Below are 26,536 nucleotides of genomic sequence, written 5' to 3' on the forward strand. Positions count from 1 at the left end.
CAGCCCTGAATCTAGGCTCCACCTTATCTCAAATACTTTGGGAGTTAACCCCTTCTTGGTCCCCTAGTTATTAAAGCCAGAGAAGTATTAGCTACCCACTTATTATCCAACTGTGTGTCACTTCTACATTGCTTTATATTGAATATAGATAGATAATACATAGATAGATAAATATAGATGATACACACATATTCATAACCTCACATGTTTAGATTCAAAATATGTTGCACATATAGTTATATAGAATCATATTTTAGAAGTCTCCTTACATTTAACACTTCAGTAAGTAATTTATAACAAATCTTAATGTAGCTATATAAATATGTTGTTATGTGGCTCTGTCCACTGCTGTACTTTTATAATTAGTTACTTATTCCAACAGCAGATACGCCCTTTTAAGATGGCTAAGCTGACATATTAGTCACTATAGTTACACTTTTATAAGTTTTTGTGCTTTGTTTGCTCACTGGAAATGGACAGACGGCTGCTCAGTGAAAAATGGCATAATCACAGCTATATTTACTATGTACACTAAATATGAAAGAATATACAAACAAAATATACAAGAGGTAAAGCACAGTATGGTTTGTAAAATAAAAGTCTTAGAGAATGGCTACCCTCTGAGGTGCATGAATTCTTAACAAGAAGGGCAAGCCATTTTTTCTAACACTCTTTTTGATAACATCTGCAAAATGTTCACGAATGTTTTATAACAAAACCAATTCTTTTCTGTTCTTCCTCATTACACTTCATAGTTCCTGCTCTGCTAATTTGGAATTTGTTGCTTTGTAAGCTTTCTCGTACAGTGTGAGTCAGGAGGGTGTTGTATAATATAAAAACTAAAGTCTCTTGTTATACTTGTCCTACAGGTGCCTTGCTGTAACGTGGTTGTTAACAAGCACTCGTCAAAGCTTATTATCTGACATCAACAAATGAAGAGTAGCTCCCTCCAAGAACAAACACCACACCTCTGTCGTCCACCTGTTTAACACAGCACAAGTTTAGTTAGCAGTGCAAGCAGTCACTGGAGCAGGTTATTTTGTACTAACAATGGAGAGGCTGGCCTGTGAGCTGATTTGCCCTATCTGTTTGGATTTTTATCAAAACCCAGTACTATTGAATTGTGACCATAACTTTTGCCAGGACTGTATCACACGATGCTGGGCAGAGCAGAACACTAGAATTTCCTGTCCACAATGCCGACAGGAGATTTCTGTTGGTAGCCCCAGGCTAAATCGTGTCCTGAGTAACATAGTAGAAGGATTCAAAGCTCTAGGCTTAAGGATGGAAGAGCTCACCAGTCAGAGCCCAAGGAATGATGGATGTACAGAGGAAGGGATGATCTGTAAAGATGACACGAGTCCAAACTGCTTGACAGGTGCAGAGTCTGTGACTTCTGGATCTAACCCATTCTCTTTGGTACAAGATGCTTCCAAGATATACAAGGTAAGCACATAAGGAATATTTATTATAAATACAGTGCTATAGTCTGAGGTACTGCAGTACACTGCAGAATGATATTAAGATAGGCTGACGGACAAACACATTGTAGAAGTGTGGTACAGGCAGTGGTCTTTATTCTTTGTACTGGTGAATTACTGATGAATTTGTATGCATATTTTCACTCTAAAATAGACAAACTGAGTGATGAAATAATGTTTTGTTCATGGTATTTCTGCCCGTTTTCTTTTTAAATGTCTTGATTGAGACCCATTCTCCAGATGCCTTAATTAAACCAGGATATAAAATATGAGATCCTTATCACAGGAAAATGCACTAGTCAGCCTGAAAGCGGTTTTACAAAAACAAGTTAATAACTGAGTAAACAAGACATAAAATAAACAAACCTGAGACATGAAGCTTGTTATTCAGGAGATGCAGAAGCTTGTTGTATGTCATCTGAAATCAAGAAGGCTGATTTCCTACAATGGTGGCAAAAAGGGGTTTGAAAGAGGGACAAGGTCTGTAAAAGGTGAAACAATATGCATATATAAATATGTGAATATGTATTCTGTGTGTACATATGTGTGTAAGCATGTGCTTTGTGTCAGCTTCTCACTGGAGTCTGCACTAATACATAGGTGGGATATCAAACATTTATCTTATCCATATATTGTTGTTTATTAGGACTTTGCCTGAACCATGAAGCATTTATGATCACTCTGCCTCCACTATTTTATTTTATTTTTATTTTGAATTTGTTCACCAGGGTAGAGCATTGTTCCCATTGGACTTATTTCAGTCTCAGCCTAGGGTAAACACAATAGTTACATGACATTATATACAGACTAACAAAATTCAGTTTATGAATATATTGTATACAAACTGAATCTCAGAGTTGGCTCGAGGGTATAAAAGCCTAAGATACAATGGCATTTTGTGCAGAGTGCCTAACAAAACACAATATCTGCATGCATTATATATAGAGTGGATATCAGAACTGGCACACTGAAGAATCACAATGAAAAGTAGAGTCAGAACAAGTTATGTAGAAGGAAGGAAGAAAGGTAGGAAGAGGTTAAGTTGTATGACCAGAGAGACAGGAATTGCATTTTCCTAGAGTCTTGTAATTTGCTTTTATTTTTGATTAGAAAATGGATTTTTTGAGTTTAAAGTCAGTGAAACAAAGTTTGAGGGGGTTGGAGGAGATGACTGGAGTGGTTAAGATTTCCAAGGCTGTATGTTGGTCATCTCTGAATAGTCTGCAGATGAATGGGAGGACAGTCTCGTTCCTGATAAGTTAAAACAGCTGAAAGGAGAGTAGAAGGTCAGCACATTGTTTCACATGTAGCCTGTTATTTTTTCAGTGGTGGTCCTTTCTTGAGGAGAGAATAATGAATCTGCATATGAAATTGAATGGAAGGAAAGGGGGGGTGCATTTCTTTTAGAGGCTGTAACAGTTAGAAGGAGACCATATATTTAAGCAGAGTCAGTAACATACCTTTACCTATGGCATTCCTACAGGGTCTGGATAGAAAAGTGGAGATCATATTAACCCAGGATAGAACAGGTGTGTGCGTGTGCATGCACACGTGTGTGTATGCCTGTGTGTGTGTGTGTGTGTGTGTGTGTGTGTGTGTGTCTGTGTGTGTGTGTGTGTCTGTGTGTGTGTGTGTGTGTCTGTGTGTGTGTGTGTGTCTGTGTGTGTGTGTGTGTCTGTGTGTGTGTGTGTGTGTGTGTGTGCTGTGTGTGTGTGTGTGTGTGTGCTTATGTGTGTGCATATGTGTGTGTGTGGGTGTGTGTGCATGTGTGCGCCTGCGTGTGTGTGTCTGTGTGTGTGTGTGTGTGTGTGTGTGTGTGTGTGTGTGTGTGTGTGTGTGTACCAGGTGGTAGAAATGGAAGGGGTCCAGCCAAATTCACAGTTATTTGAATGAATTGACATTTTCAGTAGTGTTATTCAGACAATTGAGGATGTGTAGATGTCTGCAGATAGAAGTGATCCTTTGCCTAGTACCAAAAAGCTTTATTTTTGTTTGAGGAGTTAAGCAGCAACTGTTTATCATTCACTCGTTGAATAAAAGAATGAAAATTAGCCTGAAGTTCAAGTTCAAGGGAAGAGCTAAAGTGGATGGAGTGGAACAGGACCATGCCATCAGCATAAAACAGGAGAGGGAGATAGGGTAAGTCAAAATGGAGTTTGTTAATGTAGATAGAAAAGGATGAGAAGTGCCAGAATGGATCCTTGGGGGATACCTGTCTGCAGAGAGACTGATGGATAGATTGATGTGTTGAAATTCACGGAGAAGTGGCATTTAGAGTGGTGTTTTTTTAACCAGGGCAGTGTGTAATTACTAATGCCTTATGTCAGTGAGATCTAGGAAAACTGATTGACCGACAAATTCAAAGGCTCTGACAAGGTCAAAAAATGGCTCCAGTAATTAGCCCTTTGTCCATTCTAAGAAGAAGAATGTTGTCAATGAGTGTCCATATAGCTGTTGAAGTACTCTGACCAGACCAAATACCATGTTGCGTTTGAGAGAGAAGGTAGTATTGGATGATTTATTGAGTGAATTCATAGGATCATAGGACGTTACTAGGCTAATGGGCCTGGGGCCCTTACAAGCCTAGCCAAAAGTTTATCCCCAGTAAGAAACATTAGTCAGCACCTGTCGCCCCTGTCATTGAGGAACACAGGTGGAACCCCAAGACAAATTTGTGGTTTCCCATCCACTCATGAAGGTTGTGCTTGAAGAGGGTCAGTTAGGTGCTCTGTTTGACGTGTATGGGAAGTCTATTTCAAAGACAGGGCAGCCTCAGGGAGACAAACCTGTCTTTTGAGCAGGTTTTGTTGATGTTGCATGTTAGATTCAGGCGTTTTGAGCAGGTAGTGTGTGAGGAGTTAGATTTATGGATATGGAGCCTCTCTAGTAGGGCAGGGTCTGAGATTGCCTTGTAGGTGAGACACAGGTCACCCCTGAGCAATCTATATGATACTGAGTAAAGTGACAGAGATTTGAGCCTCTCTGCATAGGAGAGGTGTTAGAGGCCATGGATTCTCTTTGTGAGGTATTTCAGTGGCCTTTCCAGTTGGTGCAGGTGTTTGGAGAGGTACATCCCAAACAGGGCGTTATACTCAATTATTGGTCTAATGAGGGAGGAGTATAGAGCAAATAAAGTCAGTTTCCCAGAATCTTTCCTAGGGTATGGAGAATTGAAATGGGCCAAAATTCTGAGGGATAGGAAGGATTGAGTTTCTTAGGGAGAGGTTTTACAATGGCATTTTTCCAGATATTAGGCATAATATTAACTGTAATACACAGGTTGTAGATGTAGTTTTCCAGTCACTGTATTGCAGCCCCATTGCACTAACAAAGAAAAAACAACTTTCCACACTGGTGAGGAGTGTTGTAGCTAGGTCATTTGATATTAATTGAAGCCCAGGGCAATGCCCCCCCCCCAAAAAAAAAATATTTAAACAGTCTTTATAGCTCTCCTCTCCTATTTGCTTACAATCAGCTGCACACACAGATCAAACATGTACAAACAAAGATATTAGATTAGGAAACATATTAGATTAGGAGAAAAATAAAGTAAAAATAAAGATATGAGAGAAAAGAAAACTAATCATAGTTGACCAATGTGAAAACAGCATTACTTGCAAAATACACCGAAAACCAAAAATTTGTAGAAAATAGCACTAAAACAAAACACGTAACTTAATTATTTAAACAAATCCCTCACTGTACTACTAAATGACACTTCTAAAAACTAATAGCAGCTTAAAAAAAGACTAAAACTTACCTCAGAACTCCAAGAAAAAGCCAACCATGAGACAACCCATTCATAAAAATCGGCACTATTTGTTTGAAGCTACCCTATTAAATAGGTAAAAATACATTTATCAGATTCTTGGTGAAATTAGTGGGAAACATAACTCAAACTAGTAAAAAAAAAAAAAAAAAAAAAGGGCTAATAAATGGAATATGTGGCAGTGCGCTTGTGTGATAAATGAAATATCTTTTGCCATGGAATTCAGGGATGTGTTTTGTGACTAAGGTTTCAACAGACATCACAAAACTTGTTCACTATAGGATGTTTCATTTATCACTCTGCAGACCCCCACATGTATGCATATGCAATGCCTGTGTTATCCTGTTTAGTATCATACAGGATAGGATGCCAAGAAGATATCAATCTAGGACAGGCATGTGATATAAAGAAACCTGAGCAGGGAAGAGTGCATTAATATTTGGGAATTGATGAAGAATCGGCAATCCAACATGACGAAATACAAGTAAACTCAGTGATGAAAACTTCAGAAGAATAAAACTATTTCTTGATGTCAGGGCTTTTTCAATATTAAAGTCCAACCTATAGCCAGTTTGGTCTCCCTGTTTTAACTTAGTTTTGTTGTGATTAACTGGCTTCAAAAGGTACTGGATCAGTTGGAGAAAAAACAAGAAAAATGCTTCACACTTGTCAAATGATATATAAAAATCATTGTATGCCAAAGTTATATATCCCTCACTCTGACAGAGGTAATGGAATCCTGAAAACTGATTACACGTATAGATTTGCAGTCGTGGGACTGCATACATATCTCCTGAACTCATCAGAGCCAAACATTGTGAAAGTTTTAAGAGAGGAAGACGAAGATGAACTCTCTGCTCACTTTGGCAGAAGCACTGAGGTGGCAAGCGGGAATGGAAATAAAACCAACAGAGTGTAATCAGACAGCAACTGAATAACAAAAAATATATATAAGGAGAAGGATCAGATGATAAGGAAAGGAATGTGGAAAAGTCATACATATAGTGGGTATAGAGATCTCCTGGAACAACCTCACGTTGATCGGGATTTGATACAGGAATGGCTAAGGAGAGGTGAGTTGAAACCAAAGGATGAAAGGTTGATAATAGCACCCCAGAACAGTGGAATACATACATGTTAGTTTACAAAATCCATTGAACATGTGGGTGAAACAGACAAATGTAGGTTCTGTAAAAAAAGAATTGGAAACAGTTGCACATCTTAATGCTTAGTGAGACACATTAATGGCAAAGGGCCTTCACACTGAAAGGCACAATAATGTGTGAAGATTGTTGAATTGAAACTAAGGGTAATGCTGCTCAACGCCAGAAGTCTAAACCTCAAGATGCACGCACTCGAGGCTCTCCACAGTATGGAGAATATCGATATCTGTGCAGTAACAGAAACCTGGTTCAAGGCTCCCGAGAGCACCCCAGCACTACCAGGTTATACCTCATACCATGCTTTTCGGCCCCAAAACTTGGACCGAACCACAAAAGGAGGGGGAGTATCCATATTCATCAAAGATACCCACACCTCCAGGTTAGTGGCACTGCACGAAGCATCGGAGACCATCCATGTGCAACTAATAGTGGGCAAAACTGCCTTTCAGTTTGTAGCCTGCTACAGACCACCCACCAAACTCAGGAACCCCTCTCGGCTTTCCTGAGAACACTGGAGAATATGAAGGGCTCTCCAAACACCATTATATTGGGTGACTTCAACTACCCAAACATAGACTGGGAGTACTACTCAAGCCCCAACACCCTCACCCAACAGTTCCTAGAATTTATAAACTCAAATGCTATGGAACAACTGGTCACCACTCCCACAAGAGGGGAAAACATATTGGACCTGATCATCACCAACGTGGGTTCTCTATGTTCCATATCAGAGGTATACCCCTCATTGGTAAGATCTGACCATAAATTAATCTCACTGGACATCCATATCCTGTCCCCACCCCCAGCCAAGGAAACCACGGTGAAGAACTTCTCAAAAGCAAACTTCACACTTTTCAAAACCAAGGTGGAATCCTTCAAAGCCCCCGGGCCAGTGGAAAATATGGCCCAAACCGCAGAATCCTTTACAAACGCATTCTATGGACACCTACAGGAATGCATGGATCGTGCTATCCCAAATAAAACCAAGACTCACTCCTCCAAAGGCAGGAGACCTGTCTGGTGGAACCCAGCCATAAATAAGCTATACAACAGAAGGAGGAAGCTACTACATGATAGAGCAAAATCCCAAAAAGGGAAGGCATCTCTGATCAGTGCTAGCAAGAAACTATGATCCCTCATAAAATCATCTAAGGCCAGCTTCGAAAGACAAATTGCACAAGACGCTAAAGATAATCACAAGGCCTTCTTTAGTTATGTCAAGAACCTGGGTGGCAACTCCCAGATATGCTCTGAGTTAGTGCAAAATGACAAAAAATTCACTGAACCCACAGACATTGCCAACATCCTGGCAGACAGGTTCAGTGCAAACTCCCCCCCCTTCCCCCCAAAAAGAGTAAATGTCTATCCCAACAGAGTGTAGCCTCCCTGACATCACAGATGCACAGGTGAGAGCTGCCCTCTCCAAAGCAAAAAACACAGCATCAATGGGACTGGACGGTGTCCTGGGCTGTGTCTTACACGAGCTCCAAGAAGAACTGAACCCTCACATAAAGTCACTGTTCAATCTCAGACTTACTACAGGATATGTACCCAAGGAATGGCGTACAGCAACAGTGGTCCCACTCCACAAAGGTGGTGCCACAACGGACCCCGGAAACTATTGCCCTATAAGCCTGACTAGCCTGGTTTGCAAAGCTATGGAGCGTATCATCATGGAACACATAAACAAAGACATTGGGAACCTCCAAACACTGGATCCTACCGAATTCAGCTTTGTTAAGGGCAGATCTTGCTTCGTGAAACTGGTCAACTTCTTTGAAACAGTCACCAAGGCCATAGATGAAGGGAAGGTAGTCCACACAGCCTACCTGGACCTCGCAAAAGCCTTCGACACAATATCCCACTCGGGCATCATAAATAAGCTCACCAGCTTAAATATCAACCCCTATGTCACAAGATGGGTTGCAAACTGGCTCAGGGATAGAACCCACATGGTCAGAATTGCAGGTGCCATGTCAGACTCTAAACCAGTTACAAGTGGCGTCCCACAAGGCTCTTGTTCGGTATATATTTCTCTGAGGTACAGGCTAACACGGGAGGACTATGGCTGACCAAGTTCACAGATGACTGCAAACTGGGTGCCATAATCGACTCGCCGACTGACACAAGCATCCTCCAAAAGGGTCTCACAGAGACGGATAACTGGTGCCAGAGCCATGGCCTAAAGCTAAATGTCAAAAAGTGCATAGTCATCCCCTTTGGCAAAAACAAAGTGCCCACAAATGACCACATAGGTGGTAATCCATTAAGTACGGAAGAAGTAATTAGGGATTTGGGGACCCGAGTAGATAGCAATCTCTACTTTGACAATCACGTTGCCAAAGTGGTTAGAAAAACCTTCTATATAGCCCACCTTATCATGAAAGGGTTCACATCTAGATCAAGAGAGGTCATTGTGCCCCTCTACTCATCACTGCCCCTCTACTCATCACTCATCAGGCTCATAATTGAATACAATGCCCCATTTGGGATGTACCTTACCCGACACCTGCAGCAACTGGAAAGACCCCAAAAGTACCTCACCAAGAGGATCAAGGGACTCAAACAGATGCCCTACGCAGTTAGGCTAAAGAAACCCCAGCTCTACTCAGTTGCTTACCGCCTACTCGGAGGCGATTTGTGCCTGACATATAAACCCATGTCTAAACCAGAATTAATGAACATGCTCCACCTCAGGAAATCCAAATCCCTTAGAGCTACATGCTCCAGGGACTTAAACCTCAGCACAGAAATAAATAGGACATGCTGGAGGGACAGATTCATATCCCAGAGGCTCCCCTCACTTTGGAACAGAATCCCAATCAATGTTAGGCAGAGCCCCTCAATGACCCTCTTCAAGAGAAATCTTGATGAGTGGATGGGAGATTGTAGGTTTACCCCTGGGATCTCTTCTGTGTCCCTACTAGACAGAGGCACAGTAAAATAACCTTAAAAGGGCTATCTTCTGTGACCTACTATACAGAGGCACAGTCAACTAATCTAAAAGGGTGGCGAAAGCCAAACACACTCTGGCTAGGCTTATAAATTCCCTAGGGCAGATAGCCTAGTATCAACCTATGAACCTAAGGAAACACTACAATATAGAAGTTCCTGAGAAGCACTGGAAACATAAAAGCATTATAAAGAATGATGAAGTGTAAATTACGTGGGTTCACCCATTACCCACACAAGAAATAGATGTGAGAAACCAGGTATAGTAGTTCATGAAAAAAAAAGATAAAAATAACATTGATCACTGTAATTGCTATGCCTAGTGATTAGTGTCTCATTTACAAAGAGACACGAAGTCATAAAACATCAGAACTTGTAAGTGGAAATGAGAGCAATGTGAAAGAAAGATACCTAGATAGTTCTAATAGTAGTAGGACAATGGGGTCTCATAACTAAAAATCTACAATCGTATCAAGATATGCTACTAATACATGTAACTCCATATGAATTGCAGAAAGAGTTGCTTCTGTGAACATTGTGGGTGCTGTGAAGAGCACTCTGGGCTGACATCAAAGACTGCAATAATACTAATTTCATGAACTTTAATCATTACTTGAGTTAGGAATGAGGTCCATTCCAGTCATGGAATTAGAAACCCAGAAGACTTGGAAAAATCTAAACCTGGAGAAAGAAGATGCTGCATTAAAAAAGTTAATTGAATTCATGACATTGGCAGAGAATTTCCTTTTGAGTTATACTTTAACTCAGAAAGAAAGATATGGGACTGCTTAGATTTAGTTATGGCCTCTGGTTGCATTAATCAAAGAAAACACGTGAATAACCTAGACAGACAATTGCTGGACCAAACGTAATAAGACTGATGAGAACATGCTTGAAAGAGAGGTTTCAGAGACTGCAGGTGGGTAATATTCCATCTGAAGCAAGATTAATCACTAGGATGCTATACTTAATGCAAAGTCAGCTTCTCCTTGATGTCTTGATGTTCTTTATTAGCATTATTGAAAATAATAAGTGTCTTTGCATAGATGTATTTACAGATATATATATTTATAGATTGGTGTTGACATGGTAGCTATTACTGGGATTATAGGCCTATATAAAGATAAACATAAGGTTGTGGCATTAACACTAACTGGGAAAATGTGGTAAGGACACCAGAGAGATTCTATATCCAGTTAAAATACAACATATACTGAATATTGTATGGACAATGTTGACAGAAGTAGAACAGTATTACCCCTACTAAATAATGACATAAATTTGAGTTTCAGACTTTATGTCCATCAGAAAATGCATTCTAATGCAAAGCCTGTCATTCTAGCAACTTTTATAAGAGCAATATTCAAAATTTGTCCATGATTTTAAAATGTTGTGCTTAGATGTTGAATGGTATGGGTACATTTCCTTCAGCTTATTCTAAAACTCAGACTAACCAAGCTACTTAATTACAATATAGTGTTCTTCCTGCCATTTGGTTTTCTTAATGATTTCTTCCACTCTTGGATACAATGTTGTTGATCAACCAGAGTGACATACTGAATGAATCACAACAGAAACCTGAGCAGCTTTCTTCATAGATACGTAGTCTAGGAAATGCCCAGTCCTGTACAGGCATAACAGTCACTCTTTAGTCGGTCTAAATGTAACTCTCTACTGTCCAATGCAAAATGATGCTGGAGAGATGTTAGTAAGGTAGTTAGGTCATAAAATCACACAGTACTTTTATTTGTATCGTCATCTGTTGGTTCAGTATAGTTTAATTTCTAAATTGTTAACTTATGTAGTGAAGAGTTTTGGATCCTTCCTCATTTGCCGTCTTTCATCTGTTATGGACCTTCCTACTTCCATTTTCTTTCACTTTGCTGTTAAATACTTACCCTCTCTAATAAACCTCTTTTTAATTTCTCCAAGTCATTTGGGTTTCTAATACAATTATGGGAATGGACCCCATTCCTAAGTCAAAGTATGATTAAAGTTCATGAAATTAGTTTCGTTTCAATTTTTTATGTCAGCCAAAAGTGCTCTTCGGAGCACTTGCAATGTGCCCAGTAATAACTCCTTCTGCAGTTCGTATGGAGTTACATGGATTGGTAACCTATCTAAATACGATTGTAGATTCTTTTTTATAGGACCTGTTGCTCCTACTACTATTGGAACTGTCTGGGTATCATTCTTCCACATGGCTCTCATTTCTGCCTGCAGATCCTGATATTTTATGACTTTGTGTCTCTCTGTATGCAAGACACTGTAGTTACTGGGTGTGGCGATTTCAATGATCAATGTTACTCTTGTCTTCTTTTCTTGAACCACTATATCCAGTTTTCTAGCATCTGTCTTTTTTAAACTGTTGGTAATGGGTGGTCCCATGTGATATAAACTTCATAATTTTCTATGATGCATTGTGGCTTATGTTTCCAGTATTTTTCAGCCACTTCAATACCATAATGTTTGCAAAATCCCCAGTGCAACAATCTTGCCACATTATTATGCCTTTCAGTATACAGTCCTTCTGCCATTAGTATGCCGCAACCTGCAACAAGGTGTGCAACTGTTTCCAATTCGGTTTTACAAAGGCTACATTTGTCTGTTTCTCCCACGTGTTCAATGGACTTTGTAAACCAACATGTACATAGCTCACTATCTTGGGATGCCAATATTAACCCATCATCTCTTGGTTTGAATTGGCCTCTCCTTAACCATTCCTGCATTCGTTCCTGATCAACATAAGGTTCTTCCAGAAGTTTTCTATACTTGCAATTATATTTATGCTTTTTCCGCATTTCTTCCCTTCTCATCTGGCCCTTCACCTTATATTCTTTCTTTTGTTTTTTTGGCACATTCAGTTGCTGCCTGATTTTTATCCACTTCTGGTTTGATTTCCATTCCTGCTTGATGCTGATATGCTTCTGCTAAATTAAGCAGAGAAGTCATCTTAGATTTATTCTCCTCATATTTCAAAACTTTCAGTACGTTTGGGTCTTGTGAGGTCAGTAGATATGTGTGAAGTCCCATGATTGCAGATCTATGCATATAATCAATTTCAAGGAGGCCCATCCCTCCTTCAGAATGGGGAATATATAATCTTGGTGTGCATTGATTTTTATAAGTCATTAGGCAAGCATGTTTTCTAATCTATCCAACACAGTTTGGGGCCAGTCAATTACTCCAAAACTGTAAGTTAGGACAGGAAGAGCAAGCTAGTTTATGGCTTGAATTTTGTTCCTAGATGTCAGTGCTGTTTTCAGGATTAATTTAAGTCTTCTGAAATATTCCTTACTAAGTTTTATTCACATTTGTTTCTGTTTTATTGTTGATCCTTCATTAATTCCCAACTATTTATGCACTCCCACTTGCTCAAGTTCTTTTATATCACATTCTTGTCCCAAACTGATTTTCCTGATGTTGCAGTTTTCCTACTTGGGTCTATATTACATAATCGAACAATAAGTTCATAGAATACGTAATAGTCGACTGGTAAATCTCAAACTGTCAAAATTGCGAAATGTGAAATTGCCGAAAATCAAAATATTGAATAAGAATAGTTGGCCCACTTCAAAACCCGTGCATTCGGTAACATAAATATTCACTTCTGCTATAATGCACTGTTATAGCACCTATGACCTGTGTTTACTGTATTAATAAATAAACTGAAAGTACATGTTACACTTAAAATATGCAAGAACAGCACATGATACTTTAATTATGTCAACTGATAGGGTTAAACACTTTTAGGCTTATGGGAACACTATCAACTGTCTGTAAAATAAAGTATATATGGTGCGTTCTTGCAACTACACCTTCATGAGCATAGCTATATAATTTAGGAAGTCATCTGTATTCTGCTCATCTCTCCAATACAACCTATAAGTGATTCTGTCTTTCCATAGTTTTACGGTTTTTTGGTGATGGAGGATACCCTGCTTTAAGTTGTATTCTCACTCATTTACTCTATTCTGTTCCCGAATAAGAACATCAAGAACAGCTGGGATCTCACAAATGCACCTACCTAGTGCCAGCCCTCGACGTAATTTTAGGTTCTAGGCAAATGTAGGTCATTTAGGGTAGATACATTCCAGACATTTACTGGGAATACAGGTGGACATCTTGGACTACCATTGGTTCTAGTATGTTGTTTTCTCGGTCGTCCTAGTTCATAAACGTCCGAGAAGTATGTCAAAAGATCTTTGGCTTCAGGTGGAAACTATCACAGTGCTTAAAAAAGTAGACAGTACTTCAGTTTCATCTATGAAAGACAGTGCTGTTAGTCTCTTTACAGCTAGCTGAAATTTTGCACGTGCCATAAAGTGTAGCAAGACCAAGACTTTAAACTTTGCACCACACTGCCTGACTGAAATGAAATAAGCAACCCTTACTTGTCACAGTGCTGAAGTTATGTTTTACACTCTTTATGGCTGCTATCTCAAAGTCTGTAACAATAAATTGCACAGTAAGCTTGCAATTAATAGAAGATAGCAAGTCAAACAGACACTCCCATACATAGTTATACGATTTGAATAATTTTTTAGACATTAAGCAATATACCAAGGTAAACCTTTAGTATTTTTCTTGAAAAGACAACGGGCGGCAAAGTTTTCCTTATGTTAGGAAGATTCCATCCATGAACCAGATTTTACTGCAGCATAAATCTTGCAAATTTTCTTTAGTGGTGAATACCAGCACATGCACATTACTGTGTAAATCAACCATTCTTTTTTGAATAAAACTTCCTTCCTTTTAATGTATACTTGGTAGTGTCTACTGAACCTAGTGCACTTTTTATACTACTGTAAGTGACCATACTTTGATGTCTAACTCGATTTACTTGCTGAAGCTTAGAACATCTGGATTGTAAACTTACAGTACTTTCTACAGAAATGTTGCAACTACATCGTCCACTACTTTTGCAGGTGTGTTTTTACACAATTGAGCAGTTTCCTTCAATGTATGGCACGCTCGAAACTTTTCAACTTCAGTTATGTCTGAAGTATGTTGATGTGCCACTGATTTTAACAAGACTTCACGTCTACCTCTTTTAATGTTATAGCTCTCCCTTTGCATTTGTGTGTGAACTTCATTCTACAACACCAATACTTTTTACTTTTACAGTTTTCTCTAGGTTGTAGAGATACCACCCACCCATATGTAACATTGCCCTATTTTTCTGAGACATTACAGTCTCATAAATGTTACCTAGAAAGCCAGGAGTTGCTTGTGAACCTTCAGCCATAGTTGTAGATTTTATGCAACGTAACGCACAAAGACTAACATGTAGTATTACTATTTATATAGGGATGTAATTTCACTTCCGGAAGTAAGTATAACATAGTTTTTGTGTTTTTTGAAACTCTTTCAAGTTTTCCTGCTTTTATGTGGGATAAATGAGTTGTGTACAATAGTTTACATAAAACTAAAATTTCTTGTAATATTTTTAAACTGAAAGATTAGCAGTGAAGCAATGCCGCAAGAACTCTGTACGTCACCTAGAAGCACTGGGCCAACTATGATTTTTTGAAAATGTTTCTTTTGTGTTTTTCAGGTTTCGATGTTATCTTGCTTCGACATGTATGGGTCAACTATTATGTATTCGATTAACTTAATGTCTGAGTACATAATATAGACCCTCCTGCTTTAAAGGTTGCTTTTGCACATTTATCAAGACCAATTGACATTCTTATATCATCTGAAAAAGTTTTGACAACTTCCAGTTGTGCTTTCATTTCCTCATCTGATGAGCTATACAGTTTAAAATCATCGACAAAGAGAAGATGAGAAGTCTTTACACTTTGTTGTTTTCTAGGAGCCAAATTATAGCCATGGCCTAAGCTGTTAAGTAGACATCTTAATGGGTTAAGGGCAAAGCAGAATAGCAACGGTGACAGAGAGTGACCCTGGAATATCCCCCTTTGAATTTTTATCCCTGGGATAATAATTTGTCCTTTATCATGGCTTAATTGCAAAGTGGTCTGCCACTGTTTCATGGTCACTGTAATGTAATCAGTCAGTGTAGGGTGTATCTTATACATTTTTAAGCACTCTCTTTTATCCATGAATGTGGGATACTGTCAAATGCTTTTTTGTAGTCAATCCATGCCATACTTAGATTTTTTTCCCTTTTTACAGTTCTCCACTATGACTTTATTTAACAATAAATGATTCTTTGTTCCATATGACTTTATTTTATTGCCCTTTTGTTCTACTGCCATAATTGAGTTTTCTTCTAAATGACTATAAACTCTGTCAGCATCAGTTCTCGTGTATAGTTTATACATCGTCAGAAGGCTATTGGTCTATAATTTTTAGGGTAGCTTGCAGGTTCACTCTTAAGTAGGAGCATTGTTTTTCCTGTTGTTAACCAGGTTAGTGTCTGTTCGTGGTGTGCATATAAATAGTTCTTATTCATGGCTAAATCTTCATGCAAAGATGTTAATGCTTTCAGCCAAAAAATTAGATACTGCATCTGGGCATGGGGTTTTCCATTTAGAGGCTTTTCTTAACTTTGTTTTCAATTTCCCTGGCTGTTACTTCATCCCATTTCATATCCTGTATCTTTGAACCTCTTATTCTTTCTTTAACTTCTTCTATCCATTTAGCATCTTTGTTATGTCCACAGGATCTTCATAGACACTTCTCCAAAATGTATCTATTTTTCTTTTTTTGGTGGTCTTTCAATTAATTTTACCTTATTTCCCAATTCCCTGTAAAACTTTTTTGTATCATCAATAAATTGTTTATTTTGTACTTTTCCTTTATTATTTTCATATCGTCTAAGTCTTTCCGCCTGTGCTGAAAAATTTAGTTTATTTGCAATAGTGCATAATAGATCCTGGTCTGTTCTAATACTGTGCATTGCTTCTATCACATCTATTTTTCTTAGTATTTTTGTTGATCTATTCCCTCTTCTATAATCTTCTAACAGAGACACTTCTTGTATTTACTGTTCGATATTTCCATGATGGTATTTGATTTCTCCCCTTCCTTTCCCTCACTACCCAGTGTTCTTGTGGTAGAACTTTATCAGTTATTAATTTAGCTGTACAGTAATATATCCTGTTTACTTCTGTTATATCATGAGTCTCTATGAACAGTCCTAATTACTGTGTTCATCTGACTTTTTGGGTTTTATTAACCTTCTGTAGTCTATTTCTTTCATTGATCTTGATATATCTGTCTGTTTATTTAAATCAAACAACTCTCCTCTTAGCTCATTTTCTTCCAAACTAAGGGCACATCCCTTGTTTTCCAATTCCTGTGGGTATTCTATAGAAGATTCTGTAGCATCTTCTTGTGGCACATTCTCTTCAACTTCATCCCGTGCCACCTGTTACTCTATCTTATGAGAGCTCACTGGCCTGTCACTCCTCAACATTGACTGCATCAGAATTTCCAGTTTCCTGTTCCTTCCCTTGCTGTCTAGCTTCAAGTGAATGTTTAAATTGGTTTCCTGTGGAAGGCTCCAAATTATCTTCATATGGCACCTGACCAATTGCTTCCTGTTCCACTGATTTCCCATTAATTTGGATATCCATTACTCTATCCTGTTGTGGTGCTTTCTGAATTAGATTTTCTACACTGAATCCTTCACTTTGCAGGTACTCCATGACCTCAGTTTCTATTTCCTTAACTTCTCCATTACTAATCTCCTTTTCTGCTTTTCCTCTTTGTCTTCTGATTTTTTTATTGTCAATTTATCCATGTCTAGATTCCTTTGCCTGTATTTCTCTTCAAATATCTTTAGTGCTGCTCTTTTTGTATTGGTTAGCTTTCTCCTTTGCATACATCTTACACCATATTAAATCTCTATTTGTTTCCCATGTCCAAATGTCTTCTTTAGATGTTTCCTGATCTTCCTGTTTCTCCCTACTTTGGGGACTGACTCCATCCTGCTGTGATGTAACCTGTGCTAGGCCTTCTACACCAAATCCTTCACTTCGCAAGCACTCCATAACTTCAACTTCTATTGTTTTTTAACTTCTGATTTACTAATCTTCTTTTCTACGTTCCATCTTTGTGATGTTATTTTTTATTGTGAAATTTTCCATATCTGGATGCTTTTGCCTGTATTTCTCTTCGAATATCTTTGGGGCTGCCTTCTTCACATTGATTAATTTGGCTTTCTCCTTTGCATAAATGTTGCACCATATCAAATCTCTTTCTTTCCCATGTCCACATTTCTTTTTTATACTTTTCAAATATCTCTTGATTTTGTTGTTTATATTTTTGCACTTCCTTAGATGCTTCTTTTTCCAAACAAGTCAAGGTTTCTTGATCTATGTACTGTTCTTCATAAATCTGTTGCATCAATGAAAACAATTTTTTATTTGAAGCTTCTGACAGTTTTTTCTTGTGAAGTATTTTTCTTTCCTCTAATTTCTCTCTTAATTGTTTTTGTAAATCATGTCTCTGGAAATTCTGTGCTTTTTGCATAATAGTAACAAAACTTAATTTCTTTCTTATCCTCAATAGTCCACTTTATCGTCTTTATGACTCTTATTTGGCCTATCAGTTTTTGTGGACTGCTACTTCCTTCTACAGCAGGGGGGGGCACCCTCCCACTGGGCCTGGACCCATTGTAGGAATGTTTCCGTATTTTGAGGATTCTACACTGTCATCTTTTCCAGTCCTGGCACCAGTGCGCCTACCAGGATTCGGCACTTTTTTATCCTGGGTCTTGTGTACCAAGCTATCTTTTTTAGTTTTTAACCTACTTCTGCCCATAATATATGCTACATAAATCCAGTCTATATATCAGTGTCACCTTCGTGAGATTTTGTAAAAACGGGGTCCACCTCATGAAGGTACTCACCAAGACTTGAGGATGAATTAAATTTCAGAACTACTACTCTTCTTTGCTTGCTGACTTTTCATCTCTCCATTTGGACCTCCTGAATGTAGTGCCACATGATATGATAAGCTATAGCACAGATTGCTAAAGTATGCCATTCCTTCATACTTAAACGCTCACGCATTTTTGCCATTACATAATATATCAGTTTGTTATTCTGTCTCGCTGGAAATAGAATACAGTAGAACCTCCTCTTAAATCCATGAATCCTTGTCAGTCTTTCCAGTACAGACCTGTATCTCTTCTCCCTCTCCTGGATTAAGTTATGGACAAAAGCATCACATTTCAACTTAGTGATTTCATAAACCAAAGCAGCATCCTACGTTGGAAACTATATGGCTTTAGAAGTGGGCAAGTACTATACTGTCTGTTGGCTATTTGTAGAAATATATATATGGGATACAAGTGGCAAAATCTAACCGAGGCTACCCTCTGAGCTCTCATTAAAAATCCCCTTTACTTTATTAGCCCCAGGACAGCTGTATGTAACCATTTAGCAGCACACCTGGTGGCACGCTGACCACTTATTTCTAAGTAGGGTAGTTTTATTAGAGATAAATGACATTCTTGAATCATATGTAATAAGGTCAATCAGTTTACTATTAAAGCCTCTCAACTCAGTGAGGCTAGCTCAGAATTCACGTATGTGGTCTGATAATTTCCTGTCACTTATTTTAAAGTCTGCATGTTTGAACTACAAATTATTATTCCAAGTGTAAAGTTATTGTTAGACTGAGGGTATTCTTAGTCAGTTCACTATATTACATTAAAAGAAAACCGCACCCAAAAACTGAAAAAAACATGTTTTTCAACCAATCTTGAATTTTTCTGCATCGCTAATGCTTCTGTATCAACGTAAATGGTTGTTATTATTTTCGAATTTGTTACACCCCAAAATGATCTGACGGAGGCTGCTATGGCTAGCATTATTTTGTTTTACAGTCAATGCCTTTGCCTTCCTGATGTCATATTAGAGGGACAGAAACAAATGCTTATGATGAGGGGATCATTTCTTGTAGTTTTCTTTTCTATCAGTTTACACCATTGCTGTGACTGCTTACTTTCCACTGTCAGCATTAATCCACGTGTTTAATTACATTGCTTCTTTTGATTTTCATCAGTGGCCACATCTGTTGCAGCATTTTAAGACATGTTTGAATGACGGGCTTGAAAATGTAGCTGCGTTAATTGCCCCTTTCAAAGTAAGAACTATAGTTCAGTGTTCGAGTGTGAGAAATCTGAATCCTGTGATTTTATACGTATTACTTGGGCTGAGATGATTTGTGTTTCATTCAGTTTAAAATATTGTAGCTAGAATTAAAATCTTTGTCAACCTTCTTTTCCCAACTCCAGAAGAAACATGCACTTTTACAGAAATTACAGTGTAGAAAAAAAATGCAAGATCAAACAGTGACAAAGTAAGAAGAGTTAGATGAACATATTTGGTTTCTTTCTTTGTGGTACTGAGTTTGAAAACCCTCCCTTTGTTCAGACTCTCCTCTTTTTCTTCTCCTTTCGGCTGCTCCTCTTTGGGGTTGCCACAGCAGGTCACTTGTCTGCAGAACGAGTGGCAGGAAAGTTTTACAGTGTCAGGCTGCTAGTCCAGTGCCCAACCTTCCTCTGAAGACACATGCATGCACACCTAGGACCAATTTAGAATGTATAATCCACCTGCAGCATGTCTTGGAAATGTGGGAAGAAACTGGAGCACCCAGAGGAAACCCACTCAAACACAGGGAGGGCATGCAGACTCCACACAGAAGGCGTCCCAGCCGAGAATAGAACTGGAGAACCTCTTGCTGTGAGGTGACAATGCTAAGTGCTGCAGCACTGTGCCACACCTTTGTTCAGATTCCAGGTTACACTATGTATCTGAGGTGGGATGCTGGCAATCTGTAACTGATAAGAAAACAATGGCATTTAAATCTACCTTAATGGGCGGCAGCGGTGGTGCAGTGGTTAGCATTGCCACCTCACAGCAAGAGGCTCTCTTGTTCAATTCTTGGCTGGGGTGTCTTCTGTGTGGAGTCTGCATGTCCTCAGTGTGGTTGCATGGGTTTCCTCTGGTTGCTCCGGTTTCCTTTCACATTACAAAGATATGCTGCAGGTGGACCGGACACTCTAAATTGGCCTTAGGTGTGTGTGCGCCTTCTGTGGAAGGTTGGGTGCCAGGCTGGCAACTCGACACCATAAAACTCCACTGCCAATGGTTCTGTGGACTGTTGTTTCACTGTGGTGAACCCTAACGGGAAAAGCCAAAAGAAGATGAAGAAGAAATGTCATTGTTTTCTTTATGTCTCTGTCTGTTGTTGGGATAAGTGACCTTACTGTGCCACTCTTAGTAGCTGTTGTGATGTAACGCATGAGACAAATGCAGGATAGAAAGGCAAACAAAATGTATTAAATGATGTTCTTCTGTAGATGAAGTATTTAGTATTGGATTACAGGGAAGAAAAATACTTTTTGGAAAGAAAAACTTGACTTTTTGGAAAATATAGAGTTAGACTTGTGTTTTCATGTATGCATACAGTTTCAGGGAAAGACAGTTCATAAAGGAGAAGATAAACTAAACATTACAATGTTTGAGAATTTAAATCTATGGGCAACAAGAAAAGGTTTAATTTGCTATAAGAGAGGCATCATGGTACAATAAGGCACTAGTTCATAAGGTAAAAACATAGGCAATCATACCTCTCAACCTATTAGCACACGAAATCTGGACAAAGTCTGACATAATGCGGGGAACATAGGTCCAAAAATATGGACACATTTTAAATATTGCTGTTATAAACTTAGAAAGTTGCTAGACTAACAGGATTTGAGTTAGCATGTGTTTTCTGAAGGATATGATGTCTGAAATTTAATGACTTTAATCCTTAAATCATCACAGTGATTTGTCAAAAAAAATGATGAGGAGTAGATCAACAATATAAGGCAAAAATCTGGAAGTTCTGTGAAAATCTGTACAGTTGAGAGGCATGTAGGCAATAGACAGTGTAATTTTATCATTACTGCATACAGAGATAGGGAAGAAAAACAGACGGTTAACAGTTTATACTCTAACTTAACTGAAGACTCGCAGAGACAGGTTGAGGATGTGTATGGCATTTTCTCCATGCTGTTTCTGGAACAGCAGGGTTGAAAGAATTACCTGGCCTAATCAGTTTTAGAAAACAAAAAATTAAGGCACTGATTTTTAGAATAATGTGCAGGTTTTAGATATATCACCCATACATCAGAACTTAGACTTAAAGATTCTAAAGACTATGGATCTAGGTAATGGGGTAATCAGTGGTGCAGGTATATTTCCTGCATATGCAGCTGTTAAAGCTATTTGGAAATTACCTTAATTAGCCAAATTGCTGGAGGTATTAGCTAAGAGTACCTTTGAGACCATAAAGTACATCACTATCTATCAGGACACATCTGCGGATTGAGTGATGTGGCATAAAGCCCGTATATTCAAACCAGATTACAGTAGTTAGTGATACAGATATGAGGCAACTACAAAATAAGCTCCCTGTAAACTTTCGTTAGGGACCTCAGGGGAGCTGTTAGACTGAGGGTATTCTTAGTGAGTTCACTACAGTACATTTGAGGTAGAATAATAGGCCTGAAAATATAGAGTCAGACTTATGTTTTCATGTATGCATTCAGTTTCAGGGAAAGACAGTTCATTAGAAAGGAAAAGATAATCTTGTTGGCTAAGCATGAGATACAGAAATAAGTTTTCAGAGAGAGCTAAAGAATGTTCCTTTCTCAAGGGAAAGATATGTGTACTTGCAATGGAATGCTAGTTAAAGAATAGACAGTTAGGCACTGTGTGGCACATGCAAGATGTGGCTTGGAAACCAAGGCTAAAGAGGCATGAAAATATTAGAGTTTTGGTGTTATTAGCAATATACTTCAGACACAATCTGTGAAGTCAGTAAATTGGTTTTTGGACAGATATGTAAAAGGGTACAGACCCTCGAGCCTGAGTACAGAAGTCAGGTCAAATATCCATACTAACAAGCAAAGCAAACCAGTTATAAACACAACCACCACGGAGTCCCAGGCAAATTCAACCAAAAACGATTTCATAAGACTGATCGCTTTCATCTAGTGTTACAAAGACTTCATCAGAGTTAGTCAAACAGGGGAAAAGAGCTCTAATAAATACAATAACCTTAACTGGTCACATGACCACACTCCTACAAATAATTAAAACAAATTTAAACGGATGAAGTCTTTGTAACACTAGATGAAAGCGCTCAGTCTTATTAAATCGTTTTTGGTTGAATTTGCCTGGGACTCCATGGTGGTTGTGTTTACAGCTGGTTTGCTTTGCTTGTCATTGGTTTTCTAGTCCTGGTTCCTGGCAAATATCCATACGATTCAGGAGGAAAAGATTGTTTCAGTTGATATTATTTAAGAGAATCAGAAAATATGTGCAGAAAGTTTGAATACATTTGTTGTTATCCAGCATTTCAGAATTTCTACAGACTGCTATTGTTTATCAGCACTTTTATTGAAGACGGTATTCAGATACTGTTAAAATCCACTAAAGCATTATTAACCAAACTACTGTGTTTGGAGACCTTATTGTGAAAGTACAAACAGACTTGTCCCATAAAGGAGAGACTGGCACCTGTTCAGCACAAGTTTGGATAATTAACACATAAACACTTTCATTCCAGTCTCATTTCAGTTGCTTTCGGTTAATTCCAATATACTACAGTCTTATCAATTCTTTCACTTATTAAAGAGTAACCCCACCCCATATGGTAAATTAATTCCAGAGCTATTTTTCTCTTTATGATATTATGCATAGTGTAATTCCCAGAAATACTTCACAAATTTCTTTCTTTTTTCATTTTCCTTGCTAGTGGGCATGAAGGTCAGGATGAAAACAAATAAAACAGCTCAAGAGCCACAAAGATGAATTTTTATGAAACTTTAGAAGCACACAAGTCTTCATGTTAAAATGTTTTTTCAAGTGTTGTAAAGTCACCATTTTACATTCAGTTAAATAGTCATAGTCACATGACCAAAAGGTAATTTAGTAGTTAAACAGATAAATAGAATAACTTTAAAATGCACAAAGGCATACTGAAATATAAGAATATCATTAAGTTCTCTTTTTCATCCAGACAACAATTTTAATTAGATAACAGCATATTAAAATGTAAAAATATCACTGTAAAATAATAATTTCAGAGCAGACTGTGAAGTAGTTTCATTTAAATGAGGCAGAAATTCATTTCCTAGCAGAACAATCCATCTCTGCTTAGCTTAGTCAGTGGAAGCTATCACACTTCTGCCACATTTGTTTTCCAATATTGATATTGGTTTTATTTATTACCTTGTTCTTCTTTATGCTTATAAAGTGCATTATTTGTTTTCTAGCATCTAATGTCTGAAAATGGTTTATTATCATTATTTAAAATGTCTAGGCAATTTGGTATTTAATTTAATTTTTTGTATCACAATCAACATATTTCATCCCATAATGCTTATTATGACAAAGAGTGTGCAATGTGTGTTTTACAAGAGTGTGTAATGTGTGTTTTACAAATGTGTCAGACTCAGATATATATAGATTGTCTTTGGCTCTTTAATTGCGTAATTAGTTTTTAGTTCTGTTATTTATTTAGTCATGTGACTGTATCCTCATTTAAAATGAATGTGAATTTTTTGGTCTATAACACTTGTAAAATCATTTTTTGACTCGAAATACCTAGTAGATTTTTCTCTTGTACAGACCATAAATATCCCAGAAAGTAAATTGACTCAGCCTGTATGTCCAAGAAGGCATCCCACTCTGTTTTCATTGTGAGTTATTACCCATACTGAGATTGTCCTTCTAAAGTTAGTAAAGCAATGTGATGTACATAACAATAACTACACTGAAATTCTTTTAGAAAGGGGTAATTGTTGAAAAAGTCTTTATATGAAAATAAAGAATAAGTTCTGTTACATCACATAAACAAACTAATACGTATTTTCATTTTTGGCCAGTGAAGTGTTATCTTTTACCAGTGTAACTGGAAAATTTAAGAGCAATATGGAATATTGGAAGCCCATTAAAACTGCCTTACCAAGTATGCGTTGTGACAACTATTAGCCACAGATAACTAGGCAGAGTTGTTATTCCTGACTCCTTATTAACAAGTGTGGGGAATGGTATGCAGTCTTACAAGAAATATAATTTTAAATTACTAACAAAAACAGCGATTTAGCTACTTTTCTCAGGAATAAAATTTTATATGGATTATATTAGTCTTTTATCAGTTTACAATTAGCAGAGATAATAAACATTCAGTAAAACATGGGTACTGTTTATATATACCAACTAAGAAAATAATGACTCAGTATCTCATTGTATGTGAAGGTAGAAACAGGCCACCAGATTTATTGCATCAAGGGCAAACTGCATTATGAGAGAAAAAACGATAAATTGAAAAACAAATTTACATCACTATGACAATTTCCATTAGGCTATTTAAGGGGTATAACATATTTAAGCAATAATTCATAGCTGGGTTAGTGTTATTTGGTAGTAAATCCCAGGACAACAAGGTTGGGTTGAAGCTTGAGGGACATGCTGTCTTGTCAGGATGAAATAAATTCCACTATGATCCATACTTCTGAGCCATGAATTATTGCTGTTATTCTATAGAATGTATGGTGTTATAATTTTTCTGTATTTTTAATAGTAATCACTTGCAGCAGAAAAAGAGTTCAGTGGGGGCTATTATATACTGGCAGCAGGATGGTTTTATGTCCTTTCTGGTAAAGTACTTTATCAATCAAGTGAAAGTCTGAATTTATTTTCTAAATGGAAAGTAAGACATTTGTTTGTGAATTTAAGATGTTTAGATTATGTTGGGGATGCTGCATGCATTGGAAATTGACACAGAGATATAGGAGTTGAATAGTTTATTTATTTATTGCTATTTAATTAAGCAAAACTGCCAATGAATATGATTTCTTTTTCTGTTTTTAACCTTAATGTTTGTTGATCATTAGCCCCACTCCCAGCCAATCTGCCCTTTTATTCCTCATCTCTGAGGCTAGGGTTGACCAGAAGATTCATCATATAGGCATCCATCAGGGTGGTTAGAATTTTTTTTAGCAGTACCTCCCTGCCTGCAGCTAGTAAAGCACTTGGATGGGGATGTGCAATAGGCTGACTGCGGAGGATGGACCCTCACTTCCACAAAGGATGTACTCTCCAAGGAGCCTGCCACTCCCCAAAGCACTTAGAAGTTGATTCCCTGGTGTCGCCATTTCAGAATACCCTCCCTCCTCCCCCAAGTAGAGGTGAGAAGTCCATGCCTCTTCATTCCTCCTCCTCCTTCCTGCCTGGCTCCTCCAGTGCTAGGGCTGCTAATTGAACCCCACTTACCTGGGTCGCAGTCAGGGCTCTATCCCTCTGTACCACAGAGCCAGGCACTAAAGAATATTAACTGCTGACAGGCACTGAGCCATAGTTTAGGTTTTCAGTGGGAGTTATGCAGCACCAATGGGAATTATTACTAGGTGAAATCTGCCTGAAATACACTAACAACCAATTGAACAACATGATTTTTCTTAGCAGTGCATAGAAGATGAAAAACATATTTTTTTTCAGCTTCTGGGTGATGGTTTCCTTATTTCATCTCATTTGTTTTACATGTTACCTTACAAATGTTTCTGCTTCTATGTTGTATACTTTTTTATTATGTTTTTGTAACTCTCTTGTGGCCCAGATTGTGGCAGAAAAGGGTTTGTGAACCAGCTAACTTGCCCAGTTAACAAAAGGCAACAAACAAACAAATAATCAAATCAGGCATGCCCATTGATTTAATACTGGAGAACTCCAGGCCAAGACTTATAGACATGTGATGCATGCTGGAGCAAGGGCTGTACATCATAATGGTAAAATTCTTCAGCGTAAAGAAACTTTACTAACCAAACTGAGATACACTGTGCAAATGAGCACATACAACAGACCACATACACTCTGCTGTGAAAAGTGCAGTGTCATAGAAAAAGTGTAAGTTAACTACAGCTGAGCAAAGCAATATGTACTCACTTCATCAAGACAATTGTCACATGCTGGTTAAAGTGACTGTCATTAGACTGTCATCACAATGCAGCATCAGTTAGAATGTGGAGTGCATGCTTCAGCGGAGTGTCAAAAAGTGTCATAGGTGCAGTCCTCCGTAAATACCTGTAGAATGGTGTCCAATCAGCTGGACACATGTGGGTTCAAGAAAAGGGAGGAAATGGTAATAAAGAAAACTATGGAATGTGGAGAAATAGCAAGCGGAGATACATGCAA

General features: G+C 38.1%; 1 protein-coding gene across 3 annotated transcripts in view; it reads left to right on the forward strand.

The window, feature by feature from the left end:
• Positions 1-884: 884 nt before the first annotated feature.
• LOC122812154 (nuclear factor 7, brain-like) overlaps positions 885-26,536 on the forward strand; it is a 214,158-nt gene continuing 188,506 nt past the window's right edge. Inside the window, exon 1 of one of the 3 annotated variants that reach the window (XM_044084472.1) lies at positions 885-1,446. In XM_044084472.1, coding sequence (XP_043940407.1) covers positions 1,051-1,446 — 396 coding nt within the window. In that variant the 5' untranslated portion in view covers positions 885-1,050. The remainder of the gene's footprint in view (positions 1,447-26,536) is intronic. The other 2 variants (XM_044084470.1, XM_044084471.1) reach the window with 2 other exon arrangements.

The sequence above is a fragment of the Protopterus annectens genome, chromosome 9.part0, assembly GCF_019279795.1.
Source record: "Protopterus annectens isolate FY-2018-M chromosome 9.part0, PAN1.0, whole genome shotgun sequence".
NCBI classification, from domain to species: domain Eukaryota; kingdom Metazoa; phylum Chordata; order Ceratodontiformes; family Protopteridae; genus Protopterus; species Protopterus annectens.